Source organism: Corvus hawaiiensis, chromosome 33 (genome assembly GCF_020740725.1).
Source record: "Corvus hawaiiensis isolate bCorHaw1 chromosome 33, bCorHaw1.pri.cur, whole genome shotgun sequence".
NCBI classification, from domain to species: domain Eukaryota; kingdom Metazoa; phylum Chordata; class Aves; order Passeriformes; family Corvidae; genus Corvus; species Corvus hawaiiensis.
The window spans coordinates 157,825-178,291 of NC_063245.1; the positions used below are offsets into that span (position 1 = coordinate 157,825).

General features: G+C 53.6%; 1 protein-coding gene across 1 annotated transcript; it reads right to left on the bottom strand.

Moving 5' to 3' along the window:
• Positions 1–24: 24 nt before the first annotated feature.
• On the bottom strand, positions 25–7,609 carry LOC125318955. Its single transcript, XM_048289922.1, has 18 exons — positions 7,492–7,609; positions 6,956–7,017; positions 6,673–6,804; positions 6,456–6,535; positions 6,191–6,308; positions 5,810–5,899; positions 5,247–5,351; positions 4,949–5,114; positions 4,309–4,403; positions 3,733–3,882; positions 2,749–2,897; positions 2,279–2,423; positions 1,930–2,164; positions 1,648–1,865; positions 1,218–1,373; positions 674–775; positions 290–393; positions 25–58 (listed from the first exon to the last, which is right to left on the bottom strand). The coding sequence occupies exons 1-18, from the start codon at positions 7,607–7,609 to the stop codon at positions 25–27; spliced, it is 2,259 nt and encodes a 752-aa protein (XP_048145879.1).
• Between the last annotated feature and the right edge of the window lie 12,858 nt (positions 7,610–20,467).

The following is a 20,467-nucleotide window of genomic DNA, read 5'->3' on the forward strand; positions in this document are numbered from 1 at the left end:
CAGAGCACCTCAGCCACGGTGTCTTCACTCTGCTCTGTCAGGTGCCGCGCAGCCAGCCCTGGGCACAGAGCTCCGTCAGCCCCTACTCCCCAGCGTGCTCCCAGCAGCATGGCCCCCGGCCCTGCCTGACCCCCTCAGCAGCCCGGGGGTGGCACTGGCAAGGTGGCCACCAAAGCCACCTGTGTTGGCAGGGGGGCACAGGGAGGCTGAGGCCCTGCCCGTGTCAGCCCCAGGGCTGGGGGGACGGGGCCAGGCTGCCCAAAGAGGGACCCTGGGGGCTGGGACTCACCAATGAACCTGAGGGCCGCCTCTCGCATGGGGGCCTGAGGGCTCCGCAGGTAGGGCTGGCTGTCCCACACAAACTGTTCGGCCCCTGCTGCTGTCCTTGGCCAACTGCAGGGAGCACAAGGCTGTGGGCATTACTCAGAGGGCCCCAGCTGGTCAGATCAGCCTCTCCTGCCAGCACCCCCATGGCTCAGAGCCCTCCCTCATGCTGGGGGAAGGAAGGGAACATGGGCCTAGAGGAGACTCCTGTTCCCGAGACAGGAGCAAGGCTGCAGCTCCAGGCTGGGCGCTCTGGGCTGCAACAGCCCTGGGGAATCCCAGCTGCAGAGCTCACAGCCCCGGCACGGTGTTGTGGGCAGCCCTCGTCCAGCCTGGCTCTCGTCCTCACCAAGCACTCGCCCATCCTCCACGTCTGCTCCGCCTGCGCCAGCTGCTTGAGCTCTTTCCACTTGAGGAGCTTTGCTATAGCCAGAATGGCTTCTGCAGACGCCTGTGGGACAAAAGCTGGGAGGTGGCAGCAGGGCCTGCCTGTGGAAGGAGCCCTGGGCTTTGTTCCTGGGGTGACCGCGCCCTTAGGAAGTTGGGACATGCCCTCGCCAAAGTGTCCAGGGCTCTCTTGGGGACGGGCCTGGGCAGCAGGGATTGAGGTGCAAAGCCCTGCAGGGACACCTGTGGGGACAGCTGAGAAGCCTTTGGGGACACACGTGTCCAGGCCTCGGTGGTGCTGGGCTGCTGCCGAGCCCTGCTGGAGCAGGCAGGGCAGAGATGGAAATGGCCGTGCCAGCTTGTCCGGCCCTGCTGGCGCTGGTTCCCAGGGGCTGTGCTGGGGGAACGCTGCCCGCTGCCAGCAGCCCTTGCCCTGATGCTCGGGACCCCCCCAGGGGGTGTCAGCCACGCCTCTCTTGGTCAGTGCTCAGCCTGGACATGGGTACCTTGGCCACGCTGGGGGCCTGGTCACTCATGTGAAGCAGGAGCCGGACCAGGACTTTCCAGGCGTTTTCCTTCATGCCCTTCTTGTCCTTCCACGCCGTTTTGCCCAGCAGGTCTCTGAAGAGGCGGATGGAGTGCTCCCGCACAAAGTCTTCCTCCTGGTAGGAAGGAGGAAAGGTGAGCTTCGCACACAGCGGCTCCCTGCCCGCGGCCAGGAGGGGCTGAGCTGAGGTGCCTGAGGTGAGGGGCGATGCTGCGGGCTCACAGCCCAGAGCGGGCAGGATCAGCGCTGGGCTGCAAGGCCCAGAATCCATGCCAGGGGAGCCCAGAGAGCGGGGCCTGCTCCCAGTGCTACTTGCAGGGCTGGGCTGCAGGGCAGCTGTCATTGCCCAGGGCCCTGCTGCGGGGCTCAGGCTCCCACATCAGCCTTACCATGTCAAAGAGGTGCCAGAGCTTCGGCACCACTTTCACAGCCATGGTGCTGGCCTCTACCTCCTTCAGGTGCCCCAGCACATTTTGGACAATGTCCATGACCATCACTGAAACATCCCCAGACCGATGCCACAGGAATTTCAGCAACTCAGGCAGGAGGCCCTTCATTTTTCTTGCCTGTATGAAATACAGTTTCCATTCCACGAGAACTTCTGTGCCTGGTCAGCTCTCCAGGCAGCCTCCAGGCCATCCCATGGCAGGCAGGGCGTTTGGAGCAGTCACCCCAGCACCTGACTCGCAGCCCAGGCCAAGCCACCACCTTCCCCGAGGCCTCGGAGTCCAGGTGCCACATGTCTGCCCCTGAGAGCAGCCTGCTCACCGTCTTGGCTCTCTCCGACAGTGTCACAAGGGCCCTGAGCACCAGAGAGACCATTTCTATTATTGGACACCTCAGAAGATTCAGGTCTTTGTACAGTAGACCCAGTTCCTGTTCTTGTACATCATCAGAGGCCAGCATCTGGAAGGAAGCGGCAGAGAGCCCGGGCAGATCTGGCAGGGCTGTCCTGGCACAGCTCCCACTTCCCACCGGCAGCGGAGGGCAAGGGCACATGGGCTTTTCCTGATGACTCACAGCCAAGAAAGAGAGGCAGGACTTCTCCTGCTGTGTGAAGATGTCCTTATGCCGGCCCTGCAGTTGGATGTGCAACTCCCTCAAAACCTTCTCCAGAGTCTGACGCACAGAGAACATGGCCTTCCACAGATGATAGACTTCATCACTGCAAGGCAGAGCGCTGTCAGCAGGGCTGCCTCGGCCACTGCAGTGTGGCCTGCGCCAGCCCTGCAGGACTTGGGGTGCGCAGGGGCCCAGCCTGGGCAGGTGGACATGGCTGATGGGGTGTTCCCGGTGGGACTGGGAGCAGCGTGCTGGCTCTGGGCTGGCCCAGCCAGCTTTGGCTGCTGTGGGCCTGGGCTGAGCATGGTGGGATGGAGGGCCCCGCTTGCTTTGGGGGGTGCTGCAGTGTTCTTGTGTCTGGCAGCCAGAGAGTCTCGGGGTCCCTCTCCCCATAGGGAACAAGCCCTCTGGGTGGTCAGGGCCAGTACCAGGATATTGGTGCGACCTCCACAGCTGTTGTGACGACTCGCCGAGGCCACTTACTGGCCATCAGGACAAGCAGCATGGGAAAGCTGTGAGCAGTTGCTGCATTTGTTTCATCACAGTACTCAAAGATGTGTCTCACAACTTTTGGCACCTGGAGGGAAGACAGGTGAGGGTGGTGCTGTCACTGCAGTGCAGCCTTGTCCTGGCCTGTCCTTCCCATCCCTCAGTCAGGACTTAAAGAATGCAGATAACTTGTTTCAAAGCACTGCCAAAGATGGAAGTTCGCAGAGGATGAGCCACCCCAGCAGGCGCAGATGGCAAACAGGAAGGCGTTAATTCCAGCCCTGAATGGAGGTTTGGAATTAGCACACTGGACAAAATGGCACTTTGCAGACTGTGGGAAAAGCACAGACAGCAACAACAGCAAGACGCCACGTCTGGTGAGACACAGCTGGGTAAACTGTCTGGATAAAAATTCCCACTGTGGCAAAAGGAAGCAACTGCTTACACACAGGCCAACCCAAGTTGTGCCAACAGCACAGACGCCTTGAGGATACCTGCACCTCGGACAGATAAAAGAGGTACCTCGAGGACACTTGGGGATCCCCAATGAAGAAGATCAAAAGAAGGGCCAGGGGGACGCTGCAGGGACCCATGTGCAGGTGACGATCTTTCTATGTAATGCATGTGTGTGTGTGTGTCTCTCCCTCTTTCTCATTCCCCCTCTCTCTCTATCTCCCATTTACTCTTAAATGAAATCCGTACTGTTGGCGTTGGCATGTGGTCTTGTTTGCACCTTAATTTTGGCCGAGGAATTTTTAAATGACCAGATCCTACCATTATTTGGGTGTCAGAAGTGGGATCCTAACACCCTCTCTGCTGCCTCAAGGTGGTTTTGGGCACCCCCCAATCCTGGCTTTGGGAGGGAGGGAGGCAGGAACCTGACAGGGCTCAAGGGCAGAGCAATCCAGCCACAGGCCACTTACATCCATCAGCCACAGCTCAGGGAATTCCATGGCCACCTCCAGAAACTCCATTGGCACTTTCTTGTCCAGGAGGCTGGAGCATCCCAGTATCTCAATGGCTGCAAGGACGATGCCCGTCCTCTCAGCTGGCCTGAGGTATCTGCCAAAGGCCTGTGGCAGGAAGGAAGGGAGTGGAGGCCAGTGCCAGCCAGTGCCCAAAGGGTTCTGTTCGGCTGGGCAGCGCGAGCAGCCCTGGCCAGAGGTGCCGGGCAGTGCTGGCGGCAGTGGCCGCAGGAAAGCTGGCAGCAGTGCCCACAGTCCCTATGCAGGGGAGGATGAGGAGGGCCCCATGACAGGGAGGATGGCTGGGCTCTCGGGCATGGGGCACGGGCCCTACAGAGAGCCAGGGCTCGCTGGTGGCCAGCAGGGCTGGAGCTGCTGCTGCTGCTGCTGCTGGGACACCGCAGTGTTCCCTGCTCGGGGACAGCGGGAAGCCTCTCGCCAGGGACAGCCCCGCTGATTCTGCGCCCCTTTGTGCACACCAATCCCCTGCTGATGCCACGGATGAGAGGCCCAGCAAGGGGGAGGGCTGGTCACCTGAACTCTCCAGGTGCTGGGCGTATCCAGCAGGGAGGTGATCTCAGATTGCCAGTATGCTGGGAGCTGGGCACGAACCGCTGGCGGTGTGGCACCTAAAGAGAGGGAAAACACCAATGTGTGGCTGAGACACAGCCGCTGTGCCAGCAGCCGACCCAACCCTGGCAAGCGTCGGGATGCAGGAATGGCTTGGGAGCAGTCGGTCACGGGAGGAGGTGGTGGGCGCTGGTGGAAAGGGGGAGCTGCCTCCAGTGTCCGTACCCAGTGAAGATGGCCTGGGAAGCTCCGAGCCCCTGGAGCTCCGCATGCAGCTCCCAGTTACACCGTGGCTGCAGTACTGCTCAGGGGGAAGGGCTTGCGGGGCTGGAGGGTGGCAGGGCAGGACACGAGCTCTCCAGGGGACATGGGGAAGGGGCGGATTGGGGCTGAGTCCTGTGTGGAGGAGCAGCTCGGCTACACGGGAGCATCAAGAGCCTGGCAGAGAGCGAGGGGCAGGAGCAGAGGTGACAGCAGCTCTGGGGACATGGTGCCACCTGCACCAAGCACAACAAGGAGCCTTCGCAAGACCCAGGAAGACAAGCAGCTGTATCTGGGCATGTGGCGGTGCACGGGGGATGCCGCCCACCACAGCTTCTCTTACATTTCTGCTCAGAGAGGAATGTGAAGAGGAAGCAGAGAATGTCCAGTGCCATCAAGCTGGTTTCTTCTTTCCTGAATAACTTGAAAAACAGATGGCCCAGCAGCTTCCCGAGGACTGGGATCCGGACCTGTCTGCTGGCAGCACCGCTGTCCTCAGTTTGGCCAGCCTGGGGGAGGCAGGCAGAAGAGCAGAAGGTCTGAGGGTGGGCAGCTGAGGCTTTGTAGGCACCTTGGAGTTGTGGCTGTGCCAGGGCACAGGGATGGGGAGATGGCCTGGCTGGAGGGTGGCCGGTCCTTACCTGCACAGTGGAAGAGTCGGCCAGCAAATGGCTCAGCAGCCTGATCCTGCCCATGACCCTCTCCTGCACAGCCACGGTGTCATAAAGGCAGTATTCCAGCAGAACCTGGGAAGAGAGAAGCTGCAGGTGAGCCCCATGAGCAGACGCCCACTCCAGCAGCAGCAGTGGCAGGGCCGCACTCATGAGACACACTTGCACCGTCCCTCCAGACTTCCTGTGCCCTCAGGCAGAGCTTTCAGGGGGCATCCTGGGGGCCCCGGGGGGCCCTGGCAGGCCTGGCCCAAAGGCCCCAGGCAAAGCTGGTGGGCAGCAAGGAAGGCAGGGGCTGCCCTCTGCTCCTTGTGCTCCAGCAGCGCCTGGGGCCAGCCTCTGCTTCCCTGGGCCAGCTGGGCAGCCTCCCCGCAGTGCGCTCTTGCCTGCACAGCACTGGGGCAATGTCCTGGTTCTGGCCGGGACAGGGTTCATTTGGCAGGAGCCAGGACAAGACTGGACACAAGCCCGGGCTCCTTCCCCTCCTAAGTGAGGAACAGTCCTTTGAGCCCCACTCTGTGCACAGGCCAGACCTCCAAGATGTCCTGCAGCATCTTGCTGGTTTTGGAGGCAGGAGAGCTGAACACCATCACCTCCAGCATGGTGTCCATGGCATGCAGGGTCTGCAAGGACGACAGAGAGCAGTGGCTGTGATTCTGCTGTCCCTCCCACTCCCAGGAGACTGATCTGAAGTGCCAGTGTGACGGGAGGGACACAGGAGCAGGCCGTGTGCTGGGGGCAGAGCAGCCGGCATTGCCGGTGGTGGCTGGAGCCTGGCAAGGCATGAAGGGATGAGGGTAGGAAAAGGAAGCTGCGACCGTGGCCTGCCTTGGATCTTTGGTCCTTAGGCAGCACGGGGTGGTCGGGAGCAGCCTGGACAGACTGGAGGCTCCTCCAGTTCACCCAGCACTTACCCAAGCATACAGAGACACTTCCCGGCTCCACATTTCTCCACTTGGGGGAAGGAAAAAGAAGCTGTCGAAGCAGAGTCTTAAGAGTTTTCTTCTGTTCTTCAGCACCGTCCCCAGCGTGCTGCAAAGAGAGAGGGGCCCAGCTGGCCACTGGTGCTGGGAGCAGTGTCTCAAGGTCTCCTGCAGCACTGGGGCTGGGCTTCCAGGAGGGATGGGCAGGTGGGCACAGAGTGCTGGGCAGGGGTCTGCAGGTGTGATGGGCCAGTACCTCAGTCCGGCAATAGCGAGCATGGCCAGCCGCCGCACCTCCGTGCAAATCTCGTACTTGGGCTCCAATTGCAGCAGCACCTGCAGAGCACAGCTGGGCTGCAACCTGGCAGCTGCCAGCACCCAGAGCCACCAGAGCCTTGCCCTGACCAAGTGCATCCCTCACAGGCTGCTGAGGCTCCTTGCTCCCTTCCCCAGAGCACTGGGTGCTCCCTCACCTGGATCTTCTCTCCCAGCTTGTATTTGTGGCAGAAAACATCCAGGTCCTGGGGAGAGTCAGAGTCCTTGGCAGCTCTGCACAGAGTACAGATGCTGTCGAGGAACTTGAGCTTCAGATCCTCATCCTGGAGCTGGAGGACAGAGACAACGGGGCAGCGTGAAGCGAGGACACCCCTCCAGTAGGACCAGAGCCCTTAGGGTGCAGTGCCCTGTGGGAGCAGCTGCTCTGCAGAGCCAGCACCCCTGGCCGGGCACAGCCGCTGTCCAGCAGGCCGTGGGTACCTGGTGGGGGCTGCTGGCAAAGGCCTGGATGAAGTCCATGGCTTCCTGTCCATACACAGCATCTAATGGAGAGGGAGAGAAGAGAGAGCTGAAGAGGGTGTGGGGAGAGGAGAGAGCAGAGGAAAGAGATCTGCCCTTTGCCCATGCTGTGCCCACTCCCCTGGCACAGCCTTTCAGTGCAGCTCCCGACTGGAGGATGCCCATCAGAGGAGCTGCCCTGCTGGAGCACACCATGGCAGGGCAATGCCCAGTGCCCCGGGCTGAGGAGCGCTCTGGCAGACGAGAGGGACACGTCCAGCATCCCACAGCACCACTGCCTCTTGCCAGCCACTGACCCTCGCTGCCCACGCCCCAGAGCAGCAGCTGGGGCCCCCTCTGCTCTCCCCCTCCTCGGCACAGGCTGTGCCGGGGCTGGTGTCCTGCCCCGAGCAGCTCTGGCACTCCGGCATCACTCCCACCCCTGTGATCCCCATCTGCCCGTGTGCCGGGGAAACCTGATCCCAGCCCTGCCCAGTCCCACAGGGCCCCTCACTCACTGGGCTGCAATGGCTGCACCGTGGTCACCTCGGCGGGCTCTGCTGCAGAGCTGCTCTCCTGAGGAGCCACATTCTCTGCCCAGGCCACCCTGGGCCGTCTTGGGGGTCTCTTCTCCATTCTACTGAATAGAGAAATGAGATGAGTACAGGCAAGGGAGAAGGTTTGGTTTAATACCTTAGTCCCTGCTGCAGGGCAAGACGTGAGCTAAAACCAGCGGGCTTCTCGCCAGCTGTGTGCTCCCGTCCTGTCCCGTCGCTGTCCTGCCGGACACTGCAGGCTGGGCGCTGGTTCCACGTCAACAAACCCTTCCAGCTGTTGCTAGGGGCAGGTGGCGGCTCACAGGGGGCCCTTTGTGACACCCCAGTTCCCCCACTATGGTGCTCCCACTGAAACACTCCAAATCATGCATTGCTCCCTTCTCGCACTCCCCCTCCCCTTTCCCCTGCAGCAGGATGGAGAGGAGAACTGCAGGCTAAAAAGTGAAAGGTCACAGGTTGAGTTATGAACAATTGACTAAAACCAGCAATGAAAGAAAGCAAGAGCCCTGAGCTGCCAAACCTTATGGATGACAAAGGAGAGCAAGGCCTGTGATGACAGTGAGGTGGATGGGCCCGGAGACACCCAGCATGAGTGGATGCATCCAGAGGAAAAGCGAGACTTGTGGGCAGTAAATATGATGGGAGAAGAGGGCTGGACCAGGAGGAGAGAAAACAGTGGGAAATGTAAGGGAAAAAGGGCGTGAAACATGAGGGGAAAAGGGTCTGGAAATGTGAAGTAAAAAATGGGAAACATGAGGGGAAAAAAGGGTGGGAAATGGGAGAGGAAAACTTGGCAGGAAATGTGAGGGTAAAACTGGCGGGGAATATGAGGGGAGGAAAGAGCAGGAAACATGAGGGGAAATAATGGTAGGAAAGGTAGGGGAAAAAAAGGTTGGGAAAAGTGAGGGGAAAAGAGATAATGGTGGGACAAATGACATGAGCCCAGCTGTCCTATGTTTGGAGTCCTGATCGGATGTAGCAGCTCGCCCTGTGTTACTGCACCATGAATAAATGGCTTTGTGGAACAAGACATCTGAGACTCTGCCATGGCAAACCTGGGGTTGATGCAGTGAGGAAACCTGGTTTGACTGTGTGAGTGGGGGCTGTGGGGACTCAAGTTGGGATGCGTGGAGTGTGGAGGGATTCCTTGTGGAATACAGGATACCCCAGGAGAGCTTGGGCATCTCAGGGCTGTTGCAGAAGTATCCCTGACAGGGCCTCAGGCTGAAAACAGGCTCGCAAGGCACCTGCTAGCTGGCAGCCTTGAACAGCCTTGGGAAAAGGTATACACTGGTCAGCTCCCCCGCTGCTTAGAGGCTTTCTCATGGGAAAGGGGCGTGAACTTTGGAAAAAAGTATAACTTGGTGTAACTGAATAATAAAAGGGGAGCACAATGCTCAAATCGTATCGGTGTTCGTATCGTGACTCTGGCTGGATTCCCCTGCTCCCGGGACCCCCCCCCCCCCCGCTACAGTGGAGTCACTGGAGCCGCTGCCGTGAATATGCTCCAGTCCCAGCAGTCAAAATCTGTGGCCTTGGGAGTTCTCCCAGAGAGGCTCTGCAATGTCACACAGGATTGTTCCTTAACACTGCCATGGCCACAGCAAGTCCTTGTGATGCCTTAGGTTTTAACTTCTATGTTTTTCAAGTCCTGTACTGCCTAGTGTGTAACTCTGAAGTTTCTTGTAGCTTAATTTCTGCTCTCTCATGCTAGGTAGACATAACAAAGTCTCTCCAGGCCTTCTCTCAAAGAACTCCCAGACTGTCCTAGGCCGAAAATGTGTAAACCAACATCTTAAGAGGGGGGTGAGCTTGAGGAAATTACATAATTAACTGAAGTTTTAATTGGAGAATTAACGCTGATATTCAAATCGGCCAATCTTATAAAAGTGTTAAGAACTAGTGACTCATCGTCCAGCTTGGGGTCCATTTTGAGAGTAGCCGCTGGCTCCCCAGGGTGTACTTTTGAAGGCCTTTCAAATAAATGCCTACCTTTATTCACTTATTCTAGTCTAGTCTCTGTTTTTAGGTGGCCTCTCAAGGCATCACTTGCACCATTGCTTTGGGTGGTTCCCTCTTTGCCCACTCCCCTCAGAGTTTGTTCCTGCCCCAGTTATCAGCTCCTGTTGTGCCTTTGCCACCCCGCTGGAAATCTCCGTGTCCAATCGTGTGTTCCTGGAAGTCCAGCTGCTCTCCCCATGCAGTTCTCGGGTGGTGCCAGCACGCAGAGGCTTCGCTTGTGCGCTGTTGGCTCTGGCGGTCCACACCACTGACCCTGACCTGGAGAATCCAAAGCCGTGTCACATTCCTATCACCTTGCTTCCCACGGAAGGGAACGGCCTCTTGGCAAGAACTGATGGGAGGAAACGGACTACAGTGGGGCGATGGAAAATCCTAAGAGTTTTATTCTTGCCAAGGGATTTCAGTAACAGTGAGAAGGCAGAAAGGCGGCTGGGCTGAGCAGGGCTCTCGTGTGCGAGATGAGGCAGAAGAGGAAGGTGCGTGGCCAAGGGCAGCGAGGTTGGGGAATGCGGGAGGGACATGGAGATGCTGCTGGAGTTGACTGTGTGGGTGGGGCGTGGCGTGGCTGGAGTGGACGTGGTGTGAGAATGGGCGCGGCCTCTCTCTGTCGCCTGCCATGGCGGTGTGGCGCAGGTCCTCCCCCCGGTAGGCGGCGCTACCCATCCTGCCCGGCGCGCTGCTGCCCCCCAGGGGAGGGAGCGGAGGAGCCGCGGTAAAATGTCCGCAGGGAGCGGGCAGGGTCAGGGGATTGGGGTGGTTTTGGGGGGCATTGGGGGAGCCTGGTACGTCCAGGGGGGTTCTGAGGGGGAGCTTGGGGTGGGGAGCTGGAGAAGGGGGAGTTTGGGGTGGGAAGAGCAGGATTTGCTGGGGTTTGGGGGACAGGAGAGGGCGGGAGGAGAGAAATTTTGGACTTGGGGTAGAAATGGAGGATTTGGGGTACAGGGAGGGGATTGGAGCGGGAACATGGGATTTGGAGTGGGAATGGGGATTTTGGGGTGAGAAGGGAGGATTTTGGCATGGGGAGGAATTTGGGGGAATTGGAGGGATTTGGGGGTTTTAGGACAAGAGGTGGGATTTGGCATGGAAATCAGGGATTTTGGGGTATAGGAGGGGATTTGGGTGCAAGGAGAGAAGGTGTGGGGTAAAAGAGGAAATCTGAGGTGGGGCCAGGGGAATTTTGGACAGGTATGGCAGATTTGGGTTGGGAATGGGGGGATTTGGGATGCAGGGAGGAGAATTTGGGGTGAGATTTGGGGCAGGAATTTGGGGAAAAACAAGAATTTGGGTCTAGAGAGGGATTTGGGGTTAAAAAGATGGATTTGGGGTAGAAGGGGAATTTGGGGTGGCATCAGGGGATTTGGGGTGGAATGAGGAATTTTAGTGTGAGAAGGGGAAATCTGGGGTGCAGGTGAGGAAAGGGCAGTCAATAGCTAACTCATGTAAGCACAAGTTAACTATTGGGAGACAGCAAATGTTACTTCAGACAGCAGATGTTAATTACAAAACCTAAGAAACCAAATTCACCCTAATCTTGTCAAGACAGAGGGGACAAGGATTATCCCAGAGACTGCTGAATCATTCCTCAAAGGACTACTCATGCCCAGGGAGAAAGGTGAAAAGTGCACTGTGAGGATGACTACTGGCCTTCATCAGAGAGACCCCCGAGGAAGAAGAGGAGCCTTCCTCAGCGCGACCACCAGGACACGCAGCGCATGCATGACCCATATGCTAATGATACTAATGACTTCTGAGAAATAATTTGTATAACCACACCTATCCCAAGGAAAGTGATGAATATTCATAATTTAACCCTTAATACTGTGTTGTAGGGAGCACCGGTGTGTGTGTTTGGAGGAGCGATCCCCACACACCCAGCGTGCCGAATAAATCAAATACCCACTTCTCTGTCTCTGAAGTGTCTCCTGGCCCGGTTTTGGCACGATTCATCGGGAACAAGGGAGATGAATTTCCCTGCAGGAGACCTCTCTGGTTGTCCCTACGATGGGAGGGTCTGTAGTTGCAGGACTCTTCAATGCTCCCATCTGCTGCAGGGATGCACCTTCCCCAGCACAGCCCAGCTGCCACCTATCTTCTGGTGCCAACTGATACTTTCCCAGTGCAACACTTCCAGAATACCTTAAAATCTGCTTATTGTCCATTATCATGTTAGGCTTCTGATTCTGGACAGGCAGATCAAAACAGCATTCTACAGCTCTCTCTCGTTGGTGAAAATGATGCCATCCCACACTCCCCTATTCCCCCACCACACACACACTGTTCTCTTAGACACTTCTAATCTCATTTTTCAGAATCTCCAAGGGGAAACAGTAGCCATCCCTGTGATCTGCAGCCAAGCTCTAGGCCTTGCCCTTGGGGGCCCTGAATTTCAATGAGCACTTCCCCAGTACCTTAAAGGCAAGAGAGTTTTTTAGTGGGAGAAGTCTCCCTGAAAGTAGCTCTTCCTTGGATTCACAGCTCTTGCTTAACTCAGAGTTTTCTGCCAGTTTCTGTCAGTCCTTCACACAACCTTTCCAATGGTCTTTCTGCCATCCCACACTCCATCTGCCATAAATGCCAAATTTCCTTTGGCTGAAAAAGAGCTACAGTTTGGGATGGGTTTGCCTCTCAGTTCCCCACTATTTCATGAAAGAGGCAGGGAGAAGGTTTGCTGTTTATATTCCTCTTTCAGTATGAATATGTAGGAGCCTGGAAGTATTCAAGGCCAGGCTGGACAGGGCTTTGAACAACCTGGTCTAGTGGGTGGCATCCCTGTCTATACAGAGAGGGTTGGAACAAGGTGATCTTTAAGGTCTCTTCCAGCCTAAACCATTCTATGATTCTGTCATTCTGTGCTCATTTTTGATCAGTGAATCCAGGCTGACCAGCTCCACCTGGCTTTATCAATACCTGCACACAAATGGTGCCCACTGTCCAGCTGGGGAGACCTGGCAGCCCAGATCATCTCAGCCCAGATGAGAAGTCACAGCAGGGAGGGCCCCATTCCCCTCAGTCCCACGGCCAGGGATGCTGAGCACTTGGAGGTTTCGCCAGCCCCACACGGGTCAGAACAGGGCTCAGGCTGGGCAAGGAGCGTCCAGAGCATCTCTTGGCACAGGAACTCCCCCCGGGCTGTTTGCAGCTTTTCCAAGCTGTTCCTGCCTGCTCCATTTCACCACACAATGCAACTGCCTTTGAATGTGCAGTCCAGGCTGGGTCTCCTGGAACATTCCGGTTTAGGGCTCCTTCCTTGCCTAAAACTACCCAGGCTGCCATGACCTTCCTGGGGCTGGTGACATCACCAGTTCCTGGGCTCCCTCCCGGGTGGTGGTACATGGTTTGAATTTTCTTGGCTCCTTACAGACCATTCAGTGACTCAGAAATAAAGTGTGACAGGGATCAAAAGGCAGCTGCCATGTGGCCCACGGGCTGCTGGGAGTGGGGAGGTGATGTGTTGGGTCATATGAGGCGGCATCAGCTGGGGGACAGTGACCATTCAGAGAGCTCTTTTCCCTCTGTAAGAGCTTCCCCCCTTCCCCACCCAGCCCAGAAAGTCTCCAACCTGCAATGCTGAGCTTGGTGGATGTATCAGTGCTCCAGTCCCTGGATATCACAGTGCAACTGTACATTCCTTCATCTGCCAGCTGGACGTTCTTCAGTGTCAGGGACACGTTCCCAGTGGCAAATCCATCTCCTGGCACTGATGTCCGCCTGAGGTATTTCTGCATTGGTTCACCCCCAAAATGCCTGTATGTGTAGATGTCCTCTGTGTGCCCATCTGTGATTTTTATCCAGTGCACTTGGGGGTTGTCCAGTGGCTTTGTGGAAGAGATGGTGCAAGGAAGGATTGTATCCTGGCCAACAATTCCAACTACTTTCTCAGGAGAGGTGACCTTGAAATGTTCTGTGGAAACCAAACTTGAGTGAGCATCTGGCTGAAATCAATCAGAAAATGTACTGGTGTGAAGGGCACAGAAAACTGGGACAAATAATGGGGAAGAATTGAAAGTTGCAAATATTCACTAATGTCCTTGGACCATTCTGTTCATACACCTTAAGGCCATGAGACATTAGATCTTCAGAGAAAAAAGCCAAACAATGAGAACAAATAAAATCCAAAGAGATCTTTAGGGGGATTTGTCAGTTTTGTAGAAAAATCCTAGAGCGTATACTTGACAACGTGATGAAAAGGGTAACACCTTTTCCTCAGTTTTTATAAGAGATAAATTGATTTTGCTTTGAGGCATTCACTCTTTTGATGCCTTGAGAGGCCTCCTAGAAACAGAGACTAGACAGGAGTAAGGGAATAAAAGTAGGTATTTATTTGAAAGGCCTTCAAAGGTACCCCCTGGGGAGCCAGAGGCTATTGCCATGATGGACCCCAAGATGGACGACAGCTCACAAGTTTTTCACACTTTTATAGGTTTGTTTCATTTGCATATTAGGGTTATTTCTCCAATTAAAGCTTCAGTTTAATGATGTAATTCCCCTCAGCTTGCCCCCCTTTAGAGGGTTTTTGGTTTATACTTTTTGGGCCTAGGATGGTCTGGGTGTCCTTGGAGAGCAGGCCCGGAGAGGCTTTGTTATGTCTACCCAGCATGAGAGAGCAGAAATTAACAGGCTACAAGAAACTTCAGAGTTACACAATAAGCTGTACAGTGATTTGAAAAATATAAAAGTTAAAACCTAAGGCATCACTTTCACTTTCTCCTTTTCTTCTTTTCTCTGAGGCAAAATGGTAATTGGGGAAATTGGAAACCTAAAATATTAGAGGACAGGGAGAAACCAGGATGATACACGTTGTACAGGATGGGTTTATTTGAAAGAAAAGTAAAAAATAAAAAGTATAAAAGCATGTCCAGAGCCATTCCATGCAGCTTCCCAGCTGTCCCTGCCCCTTTGCAGCCCTGTGCCACCAGCAGCGGGGCAGCTGTGCCAATGCCAACTGCCCACGCAGGCAGGGAGATGCTCCTGGCACTGGGGAGGGCTGGACAGGGCAGAGCTGCCTTGGCTTAGGGCTTCCCCAGCTCCACCAAGGGAGAGAAACTCCGGCTGCAAAGGGCTGGATTCCCCAAGAGCAGAGGGGCAGGGCAGCTCTGGCTCTTGTGGAGTTCAAATCAGGGCTGCTCAGGAGACCATGGCCCTCAGCTCCTGCACTTCTGATCATCTGCAGGCTGGAATCCCCCAGAAAGGAGCAGAACAGCTCCTGGAAGCGTTACCTGAGACAGGGATGGCCAGAAGCAGGGCCAGAGCCAACAGGAGCCATCTCCTCTGCTCCATCCCTGCAGTCCCCGGGGTGGGATGATCCCGCAGCTGACCTGGAACAGGCACAGAAGGGAAGTGAGCAAAGAAGGGAAATCCTGTCCCAAAGCCCTCTGATCTCTCTCACCTGGCACCTGGCACCAGCTGTGACTTCTGAAGGTGCCAAGTGCTCAAAAGTTTGAGTTCAGACCTCAAGAAAACTTGTGCCTTTCCAGAGATCTCAGTTACCCCTGCAGATACAGGGAGCTTCTCTCAGTCCAACGTGCTCCCAGGATGTTGTGACAGGGGATGCAAGAGAGGAAAATTCAACCCAGACCACACTGCCTGCTCTTAAAATTAACAGACACCTTGAATCATCGATTAAACTAGGTTGGAAAATACCTTTAGATCATCTAGTCCAGCTTGTGACCTAACATTACATTGTCAGCTAAACTATAGCACTGAGTGCCTCATCCAGTCTTTGTTTTTAACACCTCCAGGGACAGTGATTCAACCACCTCCCTGAACAGCCCATTCCAATGCTGAACCACTCTTTCAGTGATGAATTTTTTTCTAATATGTAGCCTAAACTTCCCCTAGTACAGCTTGAGGACTCCAGACTTGAGGCTGTGACCTCTCATCCTGTCACTGGTTGCCTGGAGAAGACAACAACCCCCACCTGGCTACAACCACCTTTCAGGTAGTTGTAGAGAGTGATAAGGTTCCCCCTGAGCCTCCTCTTCTCCAGTGAATTAACACACCAGTTTAAATGTCTGGTCTCACTTGCTCAAGTCTCTCTGTCCATGCTCTGAGATGGGGGAAGAGGAGGAAGAAACTGTTTTCGCTGTCCCCTGCCTATGTCTGGGGGAAGGAGACTCAATGGCACTTGCTGTCCTGAAATTACAGCTCCCTGGGAACCATCAGGCTGCAGTGACAGTGCATCAGCTCAGCACAAACCTGAAACCATTTAGGGAGCTGCAGCAGGGTCAGCTTTGCGGCACTACACTACAGATCCTGCCCTTCTCTGGCTCTGGCTTCCTCTGCATTTTGACATTTCCAGGATGTCTCTGACTGCCCTTATCTCAGTCCCCATAGCAACACTTCTGGTGTGATATCTTTATTACTGTATTGTGGTATTAGGGTTTAATATTCCATGTTTCTTGAGCAGCAAGGAAGGTGGGGCATCCTGATGACATCCAAGCAGGAGTCAATCACCCAGCACTGAAGTGTCTGGATACTTCCCTACTTCCCAGAGAAGGTCCCATAACATCTCACAGCTACGTCTGAATCGAGTAAATTGGATGCTGTTGAAACAAGCGTGGTGGTGGATCAAGGCAGACATCAGTATTCCTTGTTCTGGATCAATTCGTGTCCTGGGAAGACACCTGCCATGTTTGGCCACTGGGGAAGCACAATTGGAGCTACAGGGGAAGTGTTTAATTCACTGGGTTTTATTCACAAATTCTCCCTCTTCACCTGCTAAGGAGACACAGGAATTCCTGGAGGGATTTCATCCAATTCACCACAGGCCACCACAATGGGGATTTGTCTCCACTCTGATCTCCACAGCACAGGCTTTCTCCTCTGAGCTGGTTGTTCTGAGCTGTATTTATGGGACCTGGAGGTAAAAGAGCACTGTGAGGTCTCTGGCCTGGTTTTGGCTGGGATATGTGGATACAAAAATGCTGTTAGCAAGGATTTTGTTGCTATTTTCTAAGTCCGTGAGAGACTTTTCTCTCTCACAGAAGAGGTAGCAGAGTTATGTAAACAACCAAACACCTGCAGCCTTGAAAAGTCTTGTTTATAGTATAGTAGAAAAATATTTGGACAATGGATGTTTTAGGATTTTAGCCAATCACCCCCAAGGGGTGGCTGATCCTTTGTCCAATTAGACTATGAAGAAAAAAGTCTATAAAAGAGTTAATAAAATAATTAAATAAATCAATCTTGCTGCACAATTCCTGCCTGCTGGATCTTCTCTCCTCCTCCCTATGGCTGCAGGACACGGTGATATACCCTAGGGTTGCAGTAATAGGGATAGAGTTAATTTTTTAGCTTGTGGCTGGTCCAGGGTTGTTTTTTTCTTTTGATTCAGGATGAGAACAATGTTGATAATACACCGATGTTTCAGTTGTTGCTCAGCTGTGCTCACCCCAAGTCAAGGAGTTTTCAGTGTCTCTTGCTCTGCCAGTGCAGAGCTGCACAAGAAACCAGGAGGGAGCAGGGCCAGGACAGGTGACCTGAACTGGCCAGAGGGATATTCAAGACCACAGAAAGTCATGGTCAGTATAGAAACTGTGGTGAATTGGCAGGAAGGGGGCTGATCACTGCTCAGGGACAGGCTGGGCATCAGGTGGTGAACAACTGCATTAGGCATCTGTTGGGTTTCATTCCCTTCCTCTTCCTCTTCCTCTTCCTCTCCCTCTTCCTCTCCCTCTCCCTCTCCCTCTCCCTCTCCCTCTCCCTCTCCTTTTCACTTTCCCTCTCTTCTTTCCATTACAGTTGTTCTTATTGTTCTTATAATTATTTTTTAAAAATTTGTTTCAATTCTTAAGCTGTTCTTATCTCAACCAACAACATTCTTTCCAATTCTCCTCCCCACCCAGACGGTGCTGGGGGCCAGGGAGTGAGTGAGCTGCTGTGTGGTACTTAGTGGCCATCGGGGGTTAAACCATGAGAGTCTCACATCATTCAAGAAGCCAAAGGTCTTGGAGTGAGATGGCCACAAACTCAGATCCACTGAACACATCACCAACGTGTCCATAAACTACACGGGGAGCTCAGGACACTGAATGTCAAACTGCAGCTGGCACTGAACTTTGGAATTTGTCATGTTAGATTCTGCTGCTTCTGCTGTCCAGGGGTTTTCATGGGCACTAAATTTGTGCTTTTCAGGCAGTTATAAATCCATATGAAATCTTGTAGGAGGCATTAATTTGGACAGCTAATATGGGAGACAGGTTAATCTTAATTAGAGACGAGAGGGCTGCTCTTTAGTCACTTAAAAAGAGCTCTCAGGGGCTGTCTCAGATATTATTAGGGTTGAGATATTAAACCAGACATTTGGGGAGGGGCAGATACGACACAGGACTTGTAGAAACCTGTTCGCCTCTGGATGAGCAGCTGGAGGCTTAGAAAAGGAAAATGTCACAAGACAGGAACATCTGACCCAGGAATTCCAGCCAGAACATGCTGAGACCTTACACACCTTGTTCAGCAACACTGAAACTTCTTCTGACAAATGTCATGGTCTTTTTTCATCCAACTTTTACAAAATGTTATCCAAGCAGGGCCCAAAAGAAACCTTGCTGTCTTACAAGTCATCAGTTCCTACTTCAGAAACCAAACCCACATTCCCAAACAAGCTGAAAGCTTTCCAAAAGAAGACATGACAAAAGGCCTAAAAAATCCAACACACCAAGGCAGAGTTTCTCCCTCCTCTGAAGCTTCATGTTCAGCACTGCTAAACAGATGCACTGGGACACAGTTTAACTGAGGGGAATAATTGGTGTTATGCCAGAAGGGGAGAAAATGGAGTTGAGTTGACATTGACTCTGCAGCACCTCTGAGATCTGCAAAGATCACTGAACTCCCTGGAATCATGAGATGAATGATTTAATTGATAAACAAAGATGATGCATGATGACATGAGGTTTGGTGCTTAGGAACTGACAGCTTTAATCTTTCAAGGTACTAATCAGGAAATTTTTAAGTTTATTAATATTTATGCAGGGGCTGCTGACCCCTGGGTGCTCTGGGAGTTATCATCATCCTGAGTTACCATAAAATCAAGGCAGTTTCACACTATTGCAGCTTGCAACAGGAAAGAGTTCCAAGTGGCCAGACTTGGAACCAGCCTTGCTCCTCAGAAGGAAGTTCCAGCATTATCATCAGCCCTGCTTTGCCTCAAGGCCCTGCCCCAAGGGGGTCCCTGGGCCCAACAGCCCTTTCCAGAGGGGGAATTTTGCCCTTCTCTCCTGCTCTGCCACCTCTCCTTCCAAGCAGTACCAGGACACCACAGCCAGCTCTGGACACCAAAGTTGGCAGAGCCATTCTTGGGGAAACAAAACACCAGACCCAGAGGGCCAGCCCATATGTCAGCATGATCATTCCCCATCACTTTTAGTTCCTCTCTGAGCCTGTCAAGGTTTAACCGTCACCAGCAGACAAACCCCATGCAGCCACTCTCTTGCTTCCCCACCAGCAGGATTAGGAAGAGAATTGGACAGGTAAAAGCTAAAAAACTTGTGAGTTGAGAAAACAACAGTTTATTAGGGAAAAGCAAAAGCCAAGAACACAAGCAAAAGAAACCCAAGGAATTAATTCTCTACTTCCCATAGGCAGGTGGATGTTCCATCACCTCCAGGACACCAGGGTTTCATCAAACAAAATGGTGACCTGGGAAGACAAACACCATCACTCAAATGCCCACCCCTTGTTCCTTCCGTTTATCAGGCTGAACAAAGACACCGGATCATGTGTCTGGCAGCTCTTGTGCTTTATGGCACACTCACCTTAATTACCCCAGAAATGATCCCACAGTTTAGACTGGAAAAGTGTTGGCTAACAAACCCTTACACTTTATAATACACTTCTCAAGACAAGCCCTCAATGTTTACAGTACACTTCAATCAGCTCCCACAGAAAACTTCTCAAAGGTTCTGGCTCATGAGCCACAACACACTTCCACAAGTTCCCACTCCCATGGCAAACTTTGGTACAGAGTGTGGGGTAGAATGTTATGGCAGCTGGTGTGGGGTCAGTAGCTCTGACCGAGGAAGCTGTGACCGGTCCAGAGAGATGGTCCTGAAAGAGATCGTCTTCCCGAGGCCCGGTGTCTTCCCTCGGCTGCTAGCTGGAGGGCCCGTGCAGAAGCTGTCAGCTCTTCAGTGACTGTCAGCTCGTGATTCCAGCTCAGCTCTGTAGGGCAGCCTCCAGGCCAGACCAGGGAGAGAGAGATGAGAGGCCCGTATAGCTGTTCTGCACGAGGCAGCTTTATTAGTCCAGCGAAGGGGAGGCCAGAGACAAACATCTCTCCGTCCCACAGGGGCAGAGGGCCAGCTTTATAGGGATACAGGGGGTGGGTATCAGAGGGTGAGGGCCAATGGGTTACAAAGGATCTGCAAAGGGTCTCCCAGAGGATTCTGGGTTTGTCTTCTTCTCACCGTAACTGAAAGTAGCTCCCTTTCCAAGGGAGTCTTGCTGGGAGATTGAGCACTCTCCTATCTCAGCAGACATCCCTCCAGGGATGATGGGGTGTTGGGGAGGATGAAAGTTTGGTAAGAAAGTTTCACAGGTATGTAGGCTTGGCAGAAAGATCTCTGAATGTAGAAACTGGGGATGAGGTAGAAATGAAAGCAAGTTTTGATATAGAATAAAAGATGTTTTGCTGAAGCAGTGATCGCTGAGTAACTGAGAAGGCAAAGGTTGGAGATGAGTTGGAAGGAGATTTTTAGGAGTAGGACAAAGGTATGTGACTGCAAACAAAGACATGTTTTTCACCAAGTAAGTAAGTCTCAAGAAGAGCATAAGTAAATAGAAAACGTGTCTTTACCAAAAAGAGAGATGTGGCAGGCAAACAAGAAATGTTGATGTAGGAAGAATAAGAGAGGTCTGAGAATTTTCCATTGTAAGCTTAAATTGTAACTTACTTATTCTTGTGATTGGATAATAATGA